General features: G+C 41.4%; 1 protein-coding gene across 3 annotated transcripts in view; it reads right to left on the bottom strand.

Annotated features, from left to right (window-relative positions):
• LOC147017302 (uncharacterized) overlaps positions 1-17602 on the bottom strand; it is a 39817-nt gene that overhangs the window by 6538 nt on the left and 15677 nt on the right. For all 3 annotated transcript variants that reach the window (XM_085846789.1, XM_085846790.1, XM_085846791.1), the window contains 5 exons: positions 10899-10986; positions 10533-10659; positions 10184-10339; positions 5347-5418; positions 408-527 (listed from right to left, as the gene is read on the bottom strand). In XM_085846789.1, the coding sequence (XP_085702915.1) occupies positions 408-527; positions 5347-5418; positions 10184-10339; positions 10533-10659; positions 10899-10986 (563 nt within the window). The remainder of the gene's footprint in view (positions 1-407; positions 528-5346; positions 5419-10183; positions 10340-10532; positions 10660-10898; positions 10987-17602) is intronic.

Raw genomic sequence — 17602 nt, forward strand, 5'->3', positions numbered from 1 at the left:
TGGTTATGGTAAAACAAAACACCTTTCGAGTGATTAAACGTCACATTATCTTGTGTAAACATCCTTTTAGTGGGGCAACTTAGCATAACGATTGTGCATTTTGTGAGGAAAGCACCAAATTTGGCACACCAGTAGCCTATCATATTATGAACAGAATTGGATATTGGGCCATCTCAAATTCAGCCGCTGATGGGTGTGGCAGCCATTTTCCACTGCCATCAAAAATTTGAGATGGCCCAATATCCAAATCTGTTCATAATATGATAGGCTACTAGTGTGCCAAATTTGGTGCTTTCTTCACAAAATGCACAATTGTTATGCTATATTTAGCTAAGTTGCCCCACTATTTTACAATAATCATGAGCAGAAGCATAAAGCGCACACCAAAAGCATGTGGTTTTACGTACAATGCACCACGAGCAACCAGAGCATCCACATTATCCCGATCTATCTCCAAGGCCTCCGTGTATGCAGTCATAGCCTCAGGGAGGCGGCCGGCTCTGAAATGGGCCACACCTGTTTGTACACTTCACACAAATGGCTGATTAACATATTGTATCAATTCCCTTTGTTTATCATGCAAAATTTGAGTTTTACAATCTGTGCCCACTGTTAGGGAGTGCAATAAATAAATAAATAAATCAAACAAATAAGTATACAAAAAAAACAAACAAAAAAAACATTAAAGGACTCTGACATGAAAAATAAACTTGTTATTTATATATTAATTTGACCTTCCCAGTGAAGAAATCACTGTTTTTCTTTTAAATAAAAAATGGGATAATTAGAGCAATATTTCGATCATTTCTGGAGCCTTTCATAACGTGCTATGCCCCGCCCCTCAAAAAAATGGACTTCAGCGAATCGCAGCGTGACGTCACGTACAGTAACTCGCACAAAGTGGATCGATTCGAGAGTCGAGATGTCGCGTGCCTTATAAAGTACGTACAAATGCATTTTGCACATGTTAGTGCAATCTCTGTGATCGTCTTAATTCCAGTGATTGTTTCGCGAAAGTTTTAAAGAGTTTTAGCCGTACTTTCGAAAATGCCTGCAAGATGTATCGTAGCAGGATGCAGCAATACTAGCAAAGACGGTGTAAGCCTTAATGTATTCCCGAAAGATGATAATCGTCGGAGAATATGGACATCTAAAGTGAAGCTGACGAGGGGAAACTGGAAAGGCCCCAGCGACACGAGCGTCATTTGCAGCGCCCACTTCGATGACAGTGACTTTGATCACGGGCTCTATTCATCCCAACCCCTCATTCCTCACACACAGAGACAAGAAATTATGCTTCTGAGCCGTGTATGCACAACAATCACGAGGCAATTATTTATCCTTTTACTACCTTGTCGTAGTCGTACACAAATCCAATACATGTATGCACAATAAAGGGCTATACCATGTACACGAAATATAAAATTTGACTGTTGAACCTTTATATTAAAAAAAAATAATAATAAAGGGACATACAAGTAAAATACTAAAGATTAATATTGCATCATTTCAAGGCACAAGGAGATAATTTTAAAATCAAACAATGTGAAAAACCTGCACCCACATTTCGCAGCTTATTGAATTGTTCGTTGAAACCAGCCTGCTGGGATAGGTACGATTCCACATACATGCAAGCCAGGTATGGCTGCACTCGACATACATGGGTTTATTCTAAAGTGAAGGTACTGCTTCCATTGGCTTGCTATTCATTAACAATTAGCCAAAATGCTGTAATAAAAGAAAAGGGGAAAATATGTTGGCACAACGATGAAAGACAAATTTATCTGTCCTATTACACGGCCTCATAGCCTCGGGACTCTTACGCATTGACTTATACATTGTGTGCATGCTAATACAAGTTACTTGTCAACTCTAGAGTCTCGACTAGTCCGATAAATCCGTCGTCCGTCCGACTAGTCCGATAAATCTGACGTGCTGTAGCTTTCTTTTATTATTCTCTTTTCTTCATCGTTTTCTACTGGCGCTACATGATGACAGTAGGAATAAAATAAATAAAAATGCAACAGAACGTCAGATTTATCGGACTACTCGAGACAATTGTATCGCAAGGTGTGTTCTGCACACAAGTTTTCATTGTATCCGGATAGCGAGATTGGTTCGTTTTATGCACAGAGAGAAACGGCCGATGACACGCGCCGGCCTTGTTTGTGATTAATTCGCCGCGAAGCAACATGTCCGCTGCGCTGCGCTGTGTCACGTCACCTCAATGAAATATTTCTGATATCGAGCAGTATGCAAGTAGAATTTACATTATTGAATTACGAATAGGATTTAGTCTAACCAGTTGTTATTTCCGAGTCTTCCTTCGATGTCCTCCCAATCGTCATGAACTCCGGGAATTTAATCCCATTTTCCTCTGCTTGTCCTGCTTCGGGCTCAAACTGCTAAGGCCGTATTTCATTTCCAGCTGCCTGAACTTCACCTCCCGTGACTATGTTATCCAACAAGTCTCCATGTGATTCAGCCCAAAATCCTTCATTTCTTTCACACTCACTGTCGTTCCCAGACAAATGAAAGTCCATGCCATCCATTATTCAAAACCAAATGTTCGATTTTTTTTAAAGCAGAAATGAACGAAGCTATTGAGTCGACCAATCAAATGTGGAAACACACAGGAAGGCAATACAATCACGTAGACCACCAACCCGAGTAATTAACGTGCAGCCTTTGACATACTGTACGTGACATCATGTTGGTTATGCCCCTTTCAGGAGAATTTTTCGGGGCGTTCCCGAAGACGTTTGTTTTTTTAATTTTACATTTTACAGAATGAGTATTGTGAAAAAAAACATTGTCAGATCTGAAATCACGATGAAAAACTCCTCTACAGTGGGGAGAACAAGTATTTGATACACTGCCAATTTTGCAGGTTTTCCCACTTACAAAGCACGTAGAGCTCTGTAATTTTTATCATAGGTACACTTCAACTGTGAAAGACGGAATCTAAAACAAAAATCCTGAAAATCACATTGTATGATTTTTAAATAATTAATTTGCATTTTATTGCATGAAATAAGTATTTGATCACCTACCAACCAGTAAGAATTCCGGCTCTCACAGACCTGTTAGTTTTGTCTTTTAGAAGCCCTCCCATTCTCCACTCATTACCTGTATTAACTGCACCTGTTTGAACTCGTTATCTGTATAAAAGACAGCTGTTCACACTCAATCAATCAGACTCCAACATCTCCACAATGGGCAAGACCAGAGAGCTGTGTAAGGACATCAGGGACAAAATTGTAGACTTGCACAAGGCTGGGATGGGATACAGGACAATAGGCAAGCAGCTTGGTGAGAAGGAAACAACTGTTAGCGCAATTATTAGAAAATGGAAGAAGTTCAAGATAACAGTCAATCTCCCTCGGTCTGGGGCTCGATGCAAGATCTCACCTCGTGGAGCCTCAATGATCATGAGAAAGGTGAGGGATCAGCCCAGAACTACACGGCAGGACCTGGTCAATCACCTGAAGAGAGCTGGGACCACAGTATCAAAGAAAACCAGAAGTAACACACTACGCCGTCATGGATTAAAATCCTGCAGCGCACGCAAGGTCCCTCTGCTCAAGCCAGCGCATGTCCAGGCCCGTCTGAAGTTTGCCAATGACAATCTGGATGATCCAGAGGAGGAATGGGAGAAGGTCATGTGGTCTGATGAGACCAAAATAGAGCTTTTTGGTTTATACTCCACTCGCCGTGTTTGGAGGAATTAGAAGGATGAGTGCAACCCCAAGAACACCATCCCAACCGTGAAGCATGGAGGTGGAAACATCATTCTTTGGGGATGCTTTTCTGCAAAGGGGACAGGACGACTGCACCGTATTGAGGGGAGGAATGATGGGGCCATGTATCATGAGATCTTGGCCAACAATCTCCTTCCCTCAACAAGAGCATTGAAGATGGGGCGTGGCTGGGTCTTCCAGCATGACAACGACCCGAAACACAGCCAGGGCAACTAAGGAGTGGCTCCGTAAGAAGCATCTCAAGGTCCTGGAGTGGCCTAGCCAGTCTCCAGACCTGAACCCAAAAGAAAATCTTTGGAGGGAGCTGAAGGTCTGTGTTGCCCAGCGACAGCCCCGAAACCTGTAGGATCTGGAGAAGATCTGTATGGAGGAGTGGGCCAAAATCCCTGCTGCAGTCTGTGCAAACCTGGTTAAGAACTACAGGAAATGTCTGATCTCCGTAATTGCAAACAAAGGTTTCTGTACCAAATATTAAGTTCTGTTTTTCTGATGCATCAAATACTTATTTCATGCAATAAAATGCAAATTAATTATTTTAAAATCATACAATGTGATTTTCAGGATTTTTGTTTTAGATTCCGTCTTTCACAGTTGAAGTGTACCTATGATAAAAATTACAGACCTCTACGTGCTTTGTAAGTGGGAAAACCTGCAAAATCGGCAGTGTATCAAATACTTGTTCTCCCCACTGTATATATATAAATGAAATTTATGTACTTTGGCATGTCAGGAGACCTTTAAAAAAAAGACATATTTGGCAACTTGGCTCAATGTGTATGTTCTTTTAAAATCGTTGAGACTCGTGTAAGAACTAGTACTGCTCGTACACTGAATGTATCAGGATGTAACAGGACAAAAGGAACAGTTGAGAGAGAGGAGAAACACCAACAGCAGAGTTGAAGGCTAAGATAGAGGCAGACTTGGACAAATTATGGGGGTGTGGGGAGGAATGAGGGGCAAGAGAGGACACATGGGGTGGACAAGATAGATATAGAAGGAAACTCTCAGGAAGGAAAACTGGAAAGAGGGCTTGGCATGGGGAAGGGGGGGGGGGAAATGATGGTAATAAAAGATCATGGTTTTGGATTGGGGAAGATCGGGGGGGGGGGGAACAAGGGCAGAAAAAGAACATGGTTTTGGAATGGGGACGATCTGAGATGGTGGTGAACAGCTGTCTTGAAGACCTGAAGGGAAGAATGAGATTGAAAAAGAATGTGGAAGTTAATTCCACAGGTGAGAAAAAAAAAACCAGAGGAATGAATAAGTTTCCTCAATTTCCCATTGTAAGATTCCACATGTTAATGTGGTATCTCAGAGCAGATCAAGTAACATAAAGGGAAGCCAACCAAGAGAAGGGCAACAGAAACAGTCAGGGATCCCCACAAGTAACCCTGTATGGTGAGGTGGGGGATGGCAGGCAAGGGGGAAACAAATTTATCAAAACAAACCTATATCTGGAAGAGATTGAAAATAAGGGCATAATGGGAAATTGAGAAAAAAAAAAACATTTCAAATAAATGCTTCAAATGATCGAGCTGATAAAGCAGACATTTCAAATGTCCCTTCGCAGGATGACAATGCATACCATTTCTGAGCATAGCGTTCGGATTGGTGGCTTCTTAAAGATTCCGCAAAGTCATTGGGCATGAAGCAATCCCTGTGGATGCAAAACATGAGGGTGGAAGGAGAAATAGTAAGAGGAAGTCAAGATTTGGGAAAATATTCCAAATGATGATCATAAAGGTTTATTGGGGTGATTATTACGATCCTTTAATTTAAATTTATGTATTTATACAGAATACATCTGTTTTCTTCTTCAGAGACTCACAGAAGAGTAACAAATTTAATCTTATGCCCCATTCCCCCTCATCCAGTCTCTTATGGTCAACATGCAAAATGAAATGAAAATGATTTGAAGCACTGACAGTCAAATTCAGGAATCCATTATTCTAAAATACGCAATTTGGTGTCTGTCTCTATCTCTCTGTCTGACCGTGATATATTCGGTCATTACTTATACAATCTCAACCAAATTTTATGGGAGGACTAAGCTCATATGAAGGAGGTTGTACCGAGCATTTCCCACCACCCTCCCTAAGGTGGTTTGTCACCTTTGGAGAAATCCATGTTAAGATGCATGTATATACAGGGTGTTCCAAAAAGAGCCAGACAACTTTTGTTGTTAATATATTTAGAATCACAAATGATACAACGATGCCCTTTGATTTATATGATAAAGAAACTCATAAGGTTTTGTGCATACGATCAATACACTTCAATGTGAGCTCTGTTTGTTACGCACAGGACATCAAGGCGGTACATGAGTTCTTGCCATGTTTGGCTCAGCATGTTTACCTAACAACATTTCTTCGTTACAACTAACAACAACGTTAGGGTGAGTTTACCTAACAACTTAACAACATGTTTACCTCAGGCGACAGACAGACTGAATAACAAAATTGACTAACCAATATACTTTAAGAATCCTCGATTTTGCAAGTAACAAACAAACAAACAAACAGAGAGAAAGGGGTGAAAACAACCTCCTTCACTTCGTTGGTGGATGTAAAAAGGCGGCTTCAAAAAAGGAAGCGGGCGGGGATGATCAACTGGTACTTTTTTACTTACGAAATCTTTAGATTTCTTAAGTATATTGATGACTTCCATCATCTGTTTGTTTGTTTGTGTGTGCGTTCGTTTGTTTGTAGGCACAATAACTCGAGAACGGAAGAAGCTACCAATGTCAAATTACACCACGTGATTCAGGAGGGTGATAGCTAGCACTGATTAGATTTTGGTCAAAATCGGTCAAAGGTCAAGGTCACAGTGAGGTCAAACATTCGATTTTTGATGGTATGGTACAGAATCATCGTAGAAACTTCTGGTTTGTGTCACTACCTTCTCTAAAGACAGCTTTTATTAGACAAGGTCAGAGGTCAAGTTGACGATTTCGTAAGTACCAGTCTATGACTGCTTGTTTAATTATTATTTTGCCTTACAAAACAATATTAATACTAATAATACCCCCCCCTCCCAAAAGGGTTTTTTCCTCCTTGGCCAAACACCATGTTATAGGGTATAAAAAGATTATAGTGGTGTTTCATAGAGCACCCACCCCTACCAGAAGTAAAAAAAATATTATAACCCACAAACACGTATGATTATCTTTTCAAACAGTCACAACTGCTGTTTAGCAATAAACTCAAAGGGAGGAAACCCGACGTTCTTGAGGCATTATGAAATGATCACGTCCCCCACAGACGAACGGACTCAGCCGAGATCTACTGTAATCTATATACCCCAGAGAGGATAAATCACATGACCCTTCCTGCCACCCCTTAGGGAGCAGGTGTAATCGTCCTATAAAAGTGTGAATGGTGTGCGTGATCCTTTGTTTGCCCTGCAGGTTTTGGCAGATCTCATTCAAATCTGGAATGCATATTCAAGGGCCCCATTGGTGTCATAAACAGGTTGTGTTACAATTTTGCCTGGAAAGGGGGTTCACGATGAAGGTTCAAACCATCACTGGAAGTGAGGAGGGTGTAATGTGCAGCTGTAGAAATGATCCACAAGCAACAATGAGATTAGACAATGTCCACTGGATGAAAGGTGTTAATGGAAAGGTCAAAAGATGAAAAGCCTTGTAATTCCATCGATGGACAGAGCCCCAGAAAAGACAAGCTTTTAAAACTTCGAAATATGTGCGCAGCACCCGTTTCATCAACGCTTTCAAATACAGTTGCTGCACCATAAAGTACAATTTAGTATGCATCCCTGATCGCCATCTCCTCCAAATTCAATCCCATCTCCTGTACCACGGAAACTACATTTGCTGGTATATTAGTAAAGTGACAAGTTTTATTCTGACAATTTGTTCTCCATTCATTCGTGAGAATTCAACTTTTTGCGCTTCATTATTGTCCAAGCATCAGCAAACCACTGAAATTTGGTCAGAGAAACCAAAGACTTCTCTACCTGGTATATACCTGGTTTATCAATGATTGGTCACAATCACAGTATTTGCTGGACACTCACAACCACATCATGAAGGCTGCAGAGGACTAACCAAAGCATGTTAAATTTGAAAGCCATTGAAGTGCTTTGTTTCATTATTAATGATTGATCGTCAGTTTTGCAGTCATCGGTTCTAGTTATGCATACCTCTTGATCGGAATGGCATGCACATGATGAACATCAGAGCAAATGTTTCAATCACACGACAATCAAAATGGACACTCGAGGTTGCGAAAACTAGATTTTCTGCATTACCGGAAACATTCGATGGAAAAACGAGGCGATCCAACGAAATGATTCGTTGCACAAAGGTGACTAGTCATTGGTATACAGCGATTTCAATCACATCGATATAGTCTTGGCATGCCGATGCAGAAAGATCTAACTTTGAATTGTATTGGCCAAAGTACATCTCAGTATTGGGCTGATAGGATGGCCGAGAAGTATGCGCACTCGTTGCCTCTGAGCCGTCAAGCCTGGGTTTGAATCTCGACCCAGCTATAAACTGTTGTCCACGTGTTTCACAGGCAGGGTGAATAATCAATGTTTGTGCCATCCTTTGGAAGGATGTTAAATGAGCGTCCTGTCTGCTAGCATTTGTTGGTGGATGTTAAAGATCCCACGGTGTCCTTCATGGAGAGAAGGTAAGCTATCTCAGCATCCTGAACAAATTACAAATTTCTGCACACTCGGTTAAGTATTCTGTGTCGGAGTGGTGTAACCCAAGCTAATAAACTGCTTTGGTAGCGCTGACACTGTAAAGAGACATGACAGAAGTAAATAGACACCATAATTTAAAAAAATAAATTTATTGAACATTTTAAGTATATTTGATCCATTTTAATATGAACACAAGTATTTGGTAGACTTGCCATTTGCAGATTTCAATGCATATACTCTTTCAGGCATAGAACTAACGAGTTCTGAAATTTTTTCTTGTGGGATTTCTGCCCGGGCTTCCCGCAAACGGGTTAGCAATTCTGCTCGTGATGTTGGTTTCCTGGAATTTTTCCGCACGATCCAATATTGTCCAGAGGTGTTCAATGGGATTCGTGTCAGGAGACTGACTTGGCCATGGAAGTCGCTTGATCCCATTTCTGTCCTGCTATTCTTTGGTCCTTTTTGCAGGGTGGCATGAACAGTGTTGTTTTGACCATCTGACCAGTGGAAAAGACAGGGAGACTTCCATCCTCAAGGATAGAAATGTGTGTCGATATTGCCAACACACTCTACAAGCTCTGACTAACCAGCACTCCAGATTTCTCCCCACACCATCACTGAAAAACCACCGTGTTTGACAGTTGGCTGCAATCGGTTGAAAGAAAACTCTTGAGTGGGAAATCTCCAGACCCATACACATCCACTGTCAGAAAATTGAGTAAACTGGGACCCATCTGAGAAAAAATGACAGTTTGCCAAAACTCCAAGGGTCTGTTGGCCATCTTGTCAGCCCACTTCTTTCTCCTTTGAATGTTTGCTGGTCTTAGAAGAGGTTTTCTCCTAACTGCTCTCCCATAGTAGCCCAGTTGAGCCCACGGCAGTTCTTGAGCTAACTTTGATCTCCTCCCCAACATCTGCTGCCTTGCAACGGGGAGTTTTCTCAATGGATTGCTTGAAAGCTCGAAGACATCTTTCTGAGGGCCCAGATCGACCTGAACGGTAAGCTGTGGATTCCTTGCCTTCGCTGCTGAATTGCATAACCACCCCATTGACCGTAGAAAGTGGAATGCCAAGGTTCTGAGCTATCTGACGCTGGCTGACTCCACCTTCTGAATGGCCAACAATTTGTCCTCTTTGAAAATCGGAAAGTTGGTGTGCTCCCTGGGTTCGAGGCATAGTTAATTGTCATACAAGACCCAAGAACTTGTTTCTGCAAAGAAATAGTCGAATATTAGCACAAATCACTGAGTAAAACTGAGTTATACAGATGAAATGAAGAAATTTAAGGTGTCTATTTACTTCTGTCATGTCTCTGTAAAAAAGAGCATATGATGACGACAATGATGATGATGCAAGCATGACAGCTGCATCATGGAGCATGTCATCTTTGGAAGAGACATGAAGCCAGCTATTCTGTCTTCATTCACTCATGAGCTTTGAATGCCCCCATAGTACTGGAGTCTCAAGTATCCATTGAGCTGGTAAACAAGTCAAATTTCAAAATCAGAGCCAGAATTTTTCAACATAGTCCAATAGCCTGAGGTTTTGGCATTTAATCGGTGGACATGGCAGAAATGGAAGGGGTTAATTTTCGAACTTCCATGTAATATTTGCCATTCTTAAACATTACATAATTTTCCTTATGGCAAGTCATTCCACTTGTTTTGCTTTGTCCTTCATAATAATTAATGTGTAAAACCTATACACAGTCCTCATATGGTACTATGATGCAAAAGCAAAATCATTACCGTTGCAGACCACGGAGAAGAGATGGTGGATGTGAATCAGAGACATGAATGTTATACAAGGCCCAATCCACAGCACCAGGATTGGGAAAACCCAGAGATGAGTAAAGCACATCTTCATAGTAACCACATGGATCATCCCACACACCGAGTGCACAGCTGCAGACAATGGAATAGTGAGACATAGAAACACATCACCATAAGCCAAAGACCAAGGAGAGGTTGGTGTTAAAAACATTGAGTAGAGGTTATGGATACGAGTAAAGCAAGTTGTAAACCTTTCAAGTGAAACAATGTTGGTTCCAGTGTACCTTATCGAACCATAACATGCCATTATCATCATGGATCATACCGATGCCGGTGTGGGAATGCATCCTCATTGACGAGCCCAAGCTGGGCACATGACCCCGTGGGCAAGAGGGAGGGCAGAAGTGACACAGTGAGCCTTGAGCGCTCTGTGTCCACGACCTTCAGAACCACTGTGGGAGAACGAGGACATTATCACTACAACCATTATTGTTGTTGTGATAATTACTTGTGCACAAGGAAGACCGCTCACAGAGAAGCAAATTTTCTGCATTTGCATTCCGGTTAAGGCAATGTGATGGGATGACGTTGCAGAGCTCAGAGTTATTTTACAGACAAGTTCTTAATCTTTGAGTTTCCCCAGAGATGAGAACAATGAGACAATGCAATTCAGTGAAACAGCTGAAAACACCTTGCAACATGTCTCCAACACGGTAGTAATCCAGGGTATCATTATGTTGTCGTCCATGGGGGGGAATCTCACGCAGGGGGCAGAGAGCCTGGGATGAGAGAGATGGGGTTAACACAACTATCAGCCTGATCCCACTTATCATTATAATCGGAACACAGCTCCACAATTCTGGCCAACAACCCCTCTCGTGCCCACATAACCCCACCGCCCACGACACCTTTTCCTGACTTTGGGATTAAAATCAATAAACACCTGTTTTTAGTTCATGACATACCATAATTCTTTCTCAAGAATCTAACCATAGATTTCTAACATCACATCAAATAAGTTAATCACCAAAATGAGTTGCCTGGTGTTGGCTTCGCGGTTAAGGTGGTGGCTTGGGATCTCGTGTCCTGAGTTTGAGCCCCGTTTGCCACTGAATTAACACCAGGGGGTAGACTTAGCCTGTCATCCTTCTGAGGTTGGCAAAATGAGCACCAGTATACTGGTAATAGGGGCACTGCATCAGTGGCAGAGCCGCGCCCCTAATAAATGACGCAACCAGCAGCCAAAAAGGCAGCACACGATGGGAACCAAAATTAGTGACACATCTGCAGTCGTAACAGGTAAATGGTTTTAAGCCAAAGGCGAGCATTCCTTTCTGAACTCCATGGCTATCAAACCTGCTCCAATTAAGGACTCAACAGGCCAAAGGTTTTAACACACTACATGCTTCCTAATTAGTGTGCATGCATTACCTTTACTTTGCAGCAAAGCCCAGTGCACCTCTGTAGCTGGAAACCTAAAAAAAACTAAATTGTGTCTATAAAATGAAGGTAGAGATAGTCGGATGCAGAGGCAGATGGATAAAGTCAGAAAGACCATTCTTAAAGAGGGGATTTCAATGGAATGATATGGGAATCAATCAAATTCAAAACCAAACTGTCAGTCCTTAACAGAGGGGGAGAGTGCAGGATAAGGGGGAGGAGAGAGGGGTGGGTGAGAGATAGAGGGGTGGGACTCTAGCAGATGTGACGTCCATCTGAGAGATGGCACACACATTGATGAATCGCCCTGCTTGTGAAACACTGGGATGACAGTTTATAGCTGAATTGGGATTCAAACCCAGGCTAGACAGCTTAGAGCGAGCATGTGTACCTCTCGGCAATTCATTGCTTTGCATTAACTAAAAACATATTTTACTCATTGTATTTATCTAATTAATCTTGCTTTCCTAACTCTGGAGATGTCCCCACGGAGAACTGCGCCACGGTATCACCATGGAAGCTTGTAGAGATCGAAATTTGAAGAGCGCTCCAAGCAAGCACTTCAACAAAATGGTTGAAAAAAACTTTAAAAAACAAAACGTTTAATTCAAAAAAATATATGTATCTATCTCTGTTAAAGTGACTGGTCGTATAATGAAAGAAGATTGCACAAAAAGGGGAAACGACTCAATAAAATTGCACATTTTCAACGAGCGAGCCACCGCCCGAGTGATCGCACAGTAATGCAGGGCTAAATGCAGGCGAGTAGCGCCTGGTCTTTGCTCAAGTTGAATGACATGACTTGACACAAATAAGGCAAAGCTGGAGAGCAGCTATTAGAAAGGGTGCATTGATTGCAAAGGCAGCCCAGCAGCGTGAGAAATGGCACAGATAGCTACAGTGTCGCCCATAGTCACAAGTGTCAGAGACATACTGATTGATCGACATCACTAGCAAACTTGGTTGGTGTCCGTGTGGCACTCATGTCGCTGAAGACTGAGATTTATGCCTTTATGGTCACGAATAAATGAAAGCTAACAGGTCGTGCAGCAAGTGCTGTGATGGGACACGATCTTTGCCCTGCTACCGACCTCATTTAGTTGGGGGGGGGGGGTTCGATTTGTGCATATATATATATATATATATATATATATATATATATATATATATATATATATATATATATATATATATATATATATATATATATATATATATATATATATATATATATATAGAATTTTTGAAGTGCTCTGAACTTGGACCAACGAAATGATGGCGATGATATCTGTCCTACGAGGATGATGTCATCACAATGTCATGACTGCAAACCCCAACAGGCCTCCAGCAGTTCAAGAATGCAAAGTGAAAAGCTGTCACCAAGCAGATGAAAGGCAAAGCTACCGACCGGTTTCGCCCTTATTGGCAGGGCTGGATTTAGACATGTGGTGGCCCCTGGGCAGCCTTCAGCATTGAAGGCCCACCCTATCTTAAAATACTAAAAAGGTGACAAGACATATTTACAGTCATCCATCGAGTATATTTTTAAAGAACAAAGAATCTGAATAAAAATGTACATCTATAAACATCATGATCAATCTATATACATGGAAGAATTTAGTTCCTATGTTTCAAGTTTAAAGAATCTGAATAAGCTAGCACATGATCAAGCTGTGAGATTATAAGAATCTGCAAAGTTCCTATGTTTCAAGCATAAACAATTTGAAGAAGCAAGCAGGCACATCTTTAAACATCATGATCAAACTATAAGAATCTACAAAGTTGGAAGTTCCCATGTTTCAAGTAAAAAGAATCTGAATAGTGTAGTGAATAAGCAAGCAGGTCAATCTTGATCAATCATAGAATGTACAATCTAGTACAGTAGCTAATACCTATATTTACAGACCACTGATGAGACCACCAGGCACTTTACGAGACTTGACCCTTGCAAAGTCTTGGATCAATTTGTCGAAGTCAATCTCTCTGAGAATGTCACATTCAATGCTCATCAAGGCCAGGTGACTGAGCCAATCATAACACATTGTAGTACGTAGTCCGTTTTGAAGAACATTTATATCGTATTGAAATGAGTTGTTTATGTCAAAATTGATGATGCTACGAAGACAAATTTGAATGTTCCTTATGTAAATCTTATTAATCTCAGTCTCACATAAGATATCTGTTCACCTAAGATACAAGTGAGCATGCTTGACGCACATGCGTGTCCACTATTTCTCGCCATGATGTGAGCTGAATATACCTCAACAGTTTTGTAGAGCAAAGTGCAAACGGCTAAAGCCGGGTTAACCAAACGTAAGCTAACTATCAAAGTAACCTTAAAAAATGCAAGGACCATAAATGTAACCTGAAAAATTCGAGGATAATAATAGTAAAGAGACGTGCCAAGTCCCATACTCCCGTAGAAGTCAACCGACTTCTATATAAAATAGAGAATGAGGTAAGATGAATATCTTGTATCTGTTCCACTAACTACCAACTACCAACTACCATTCAGGGACTCACAAATACATTTTTCCTCACAATCTTTTTTTCATGAAATATGTGGAGGCCCCCTGGTTGTGGAGGCCCCTGGGCAACTGCCCAGCTTGCCCATGCCTAAATCCGGCCCTGCTTATTGGGGCTCGTCAGGGTAACACAACGTTTCATCTACATGAACTTTGAAGCTTTTCGACTTGTATACTGGCCGATTCACCACAAACTGATTGTTGAGGCCAGATTGTATTTGGAACCCACAAGTGCCATCTGCCACATGGACACATTGTTTCACCCACCAATAATAATCACAACCAGGAAGCATCATTGTTATTATTAAGCCGTTTGTAGATGTACAAATGGAATTATTTAAGTGCTCCGAAGTTGGACCAATGCCATTATGATGTCATCACGACACTGCCATGACTGCAAACCCAGAAGGGCCTCGAGCAGTTCAAGAATGCAAAGGCAAAGAAAAAAATATTTATATATGATCATACGAGGAAACGATGATGCAAACAAATATGAAGGGTACGGGATTTATGAGACTTACAGTGAAAGAAAAACACAAAATGACATTTTTTGATGACTACATAATAATGCATGAAAATTGGTCGAAAAGTTTTTTTTTGTATACATAGTCGAGACTCGTGGAAGAGTTAGCACACCGAACGGATGAGGATGCAACAGACAAAAACACGACACAAAACAAGCATACATGGAGAATACACACACATACGCACGCACGCACGCACGCACACACACCTGAAACAGCTTTGATGTAAACACCAGTTAGGCTTGCCAACATTCTTGGTAAAATAGGTCAAGTCCCCATTGAATAGTCATTGGAAACTAACAAAGTTTAGGAAGATGGATATTTCCACGCTGGTATCTGACACTAAATTTTGGCGTTTTGAAGGAACAAACCTGCAATAAAAACGAATAACAAAGAGGTGACGAGGTTAGAATATGTTAACCCTCGGGACAACAAACAGTAACATTTGTATTTGTAAAGGCAATTTTGCCGGTGAGCAAGCAATAGACTGAAGGCCTTGTCCAGACGATTATTCATAAATGACAAATGAAACCCAAAACTGATGGACGGGGTGCAGTCGTTTCCAAAATGTTTCAAGTTAACACCTTTAGTTTTGCCCTGACTTTTGTGCTCAACTGTTTTGCGATGGCTCTTCATAGACAAATTTTTTTTTTGAAGAACGAGCATTATTAATTGGGGCTTATGTGATTATGAAAGCAATTTATCACCCATCCATCCTCCCCTGGCCTGCCAAGGTTGCATGCATTCTTCCAGAATTCCACACCTGGTTAGCCTCCCGAATTCCAAGCTGAATGCTAACTTCCATTCCTTCAAGCTTATATTCTCTCGTCTTATGTAACAGACGCACTGTATCTGTTGCTTCATGCCCCTGCTTCCAGTCCTTCAAGAATGCTGCCCATTAACACCTCAGGCTTCTGACTATACCTACCAATGCTCTTCCTTCCTTGATGACCCCCTTTCCTCCCCACCTTAGCCCCTTTGCTTTTATTTTATTATACAAAGTCAAGGCTCGTTAAAGAACTAGAACACAATGTGTCAGAACACAACAGAACAAAAGGAATAGTAGAAAGAGAAGGGGAAAATGAAACAGCGGGGTTGAAGGACAAAATAGAGGGAGACTTGGACAAATAATGGTGGTGGGGGGATAAAGGGAGGGAAGGACGCATGGGGTGAACAATGGAAATATAAGCAAGCTCTCAGGAATGAAGAACTGGATATTTGAAAAGAAGTGGGTTTTTTGGTGGGGTGGTGGGGTATGGATGGGGGTTGTTTACAGAGGTAGAAACATGATGGGTTTGGATTGGGGATGATCTGAGATTGTGGTGAACAGCTGTCTTGAAAACCTGGAGGAAAGAATGAGATTGAAGAGAATGTGGAAGTTGGTTCCACAGGTTTGGGGGAAGGTGGGGAAACAAAAAAAAAACAAAAAAAGAGGAATGAACTTGTTGAGGTGAGCAGCGATTCTGGAACCTCAGGTTTTCGCCCATATCCAGTCACTGACCCCCTTCCTCCCCACCTAGGCCCCTTCGCTGTATGCAACTCATTCACTCACATGTGACGTCTTTGCTTACCTGTTCCCCTTTGATTCTCCATTAGTCTATGAACCTGCTCTCATCTGTTGCTTCGCTCCTCCATGAACCTACAATCTATCATACAAAATAAAATATGCAATTTGGTGTTTGTCTGTCTGTCCACGATACATCCAGTCATTACTTATCCAATCTCAACCAAACATGACACGAGCACAAAGGGTCACACGATGGAGGTTGCAGTGACTTAATTTGCCCCCCCCCCCTCCCCAAGGGAGCTTTCCGCCTTGGGCTAAGTCCATGTTAGGGTGCATGTCTGTGTTAAGATAACTAATCATGGCCTCAATAACTATGTCGACATCGAGTAAAATCAGAAAGATTTTCGGAAAAAGCGATTTTTTTTTCTAATCCGATACAATTAAATATTAGGCTCCATAGGACGTGAGGTAAAACGGCTCCAAACAGAAGTGTTATATTCACAATCACCATGACTTCCCTTCAAGTTCTCTCTTCAGTGTGAAAAAGACCAAAAGTGACTATCAAAAGCAGCATCAAATGTTGAAAGGTTGCAGCGCATTGGCATCACAGGCGTTCTGGGGCACACAGTTCATGTAGGCCCCAGGCTTCAAGGCCGAAGAGTACAATTCCTTCATCTCCCAGTGGAATTGGAGTCTATCGAAGCTACAGTATATAAACACAATGTATTATATATGCACATAAGAAATAGCCATGTTCTGGCTTCATTACATAACCCAAGTTTGTCATTTTTATTTTCAAGGCGCTGATCAATCAAACCAGCGTTCTGTGCCTATACACTGCACGCATTTTTTTTTTCATGACTATTATTTTGGAAGTGAATGAGGCTGTGCTTATACATTGTCAGAGTTTCTTTTTTAAATTGAATTTTGGGAGCAACCGAGGCTGTACTTGTACTCCATATGTTTGTGCATTTCACATCAATGCCTGAAACACATCAAAGAAATTCCACCTAATGTTTTGACCCATTAATTTTTCATGTCCCATTTCGACCCGCTCCCCATTTCCTTAATGCAAATATTTAAATCAGACATAACCCATAACTTTGCGTGTACAGACAGTCGTTGACTTGAATAAGGGTTCCGTTCCTGGGACCTTTACGCAAGTCGAATTTCATAGAGTAAAATCTGGAAAAAAATAAAAGGATTGGATAATTAATTGAACATTTACACGTACAGTACTAACATACTAGGCGGAAAAAGGAACACCGAAAGACAGAGGAGGGAGGCTGAAATACGGGCCTACTCTCCAAAAATTATTGATTGTAGAAGCTCTGAAGGAGGAGAAGAAGGGCAGAGAAAGGCTGAAAGATTCGAAGCTTTGCAGCTTGAGAGGGTTGTG

This window comes from Eptatretus burgeri, chromosome 11, assembly GCF_056783735.1.
Source record: "Eptatretus burgeri isolate ZD-2024b chromosome 11, Ebu_testis_v1, whole genome shotgun sequence".
In the NCBI taxonomy this organism is placed as follows: Eukaryota; Metazoa; Chordata; class Myxini; order Myxiniformes; family Myxinidae; genus Eptatretus; species Eptatretus burgeri.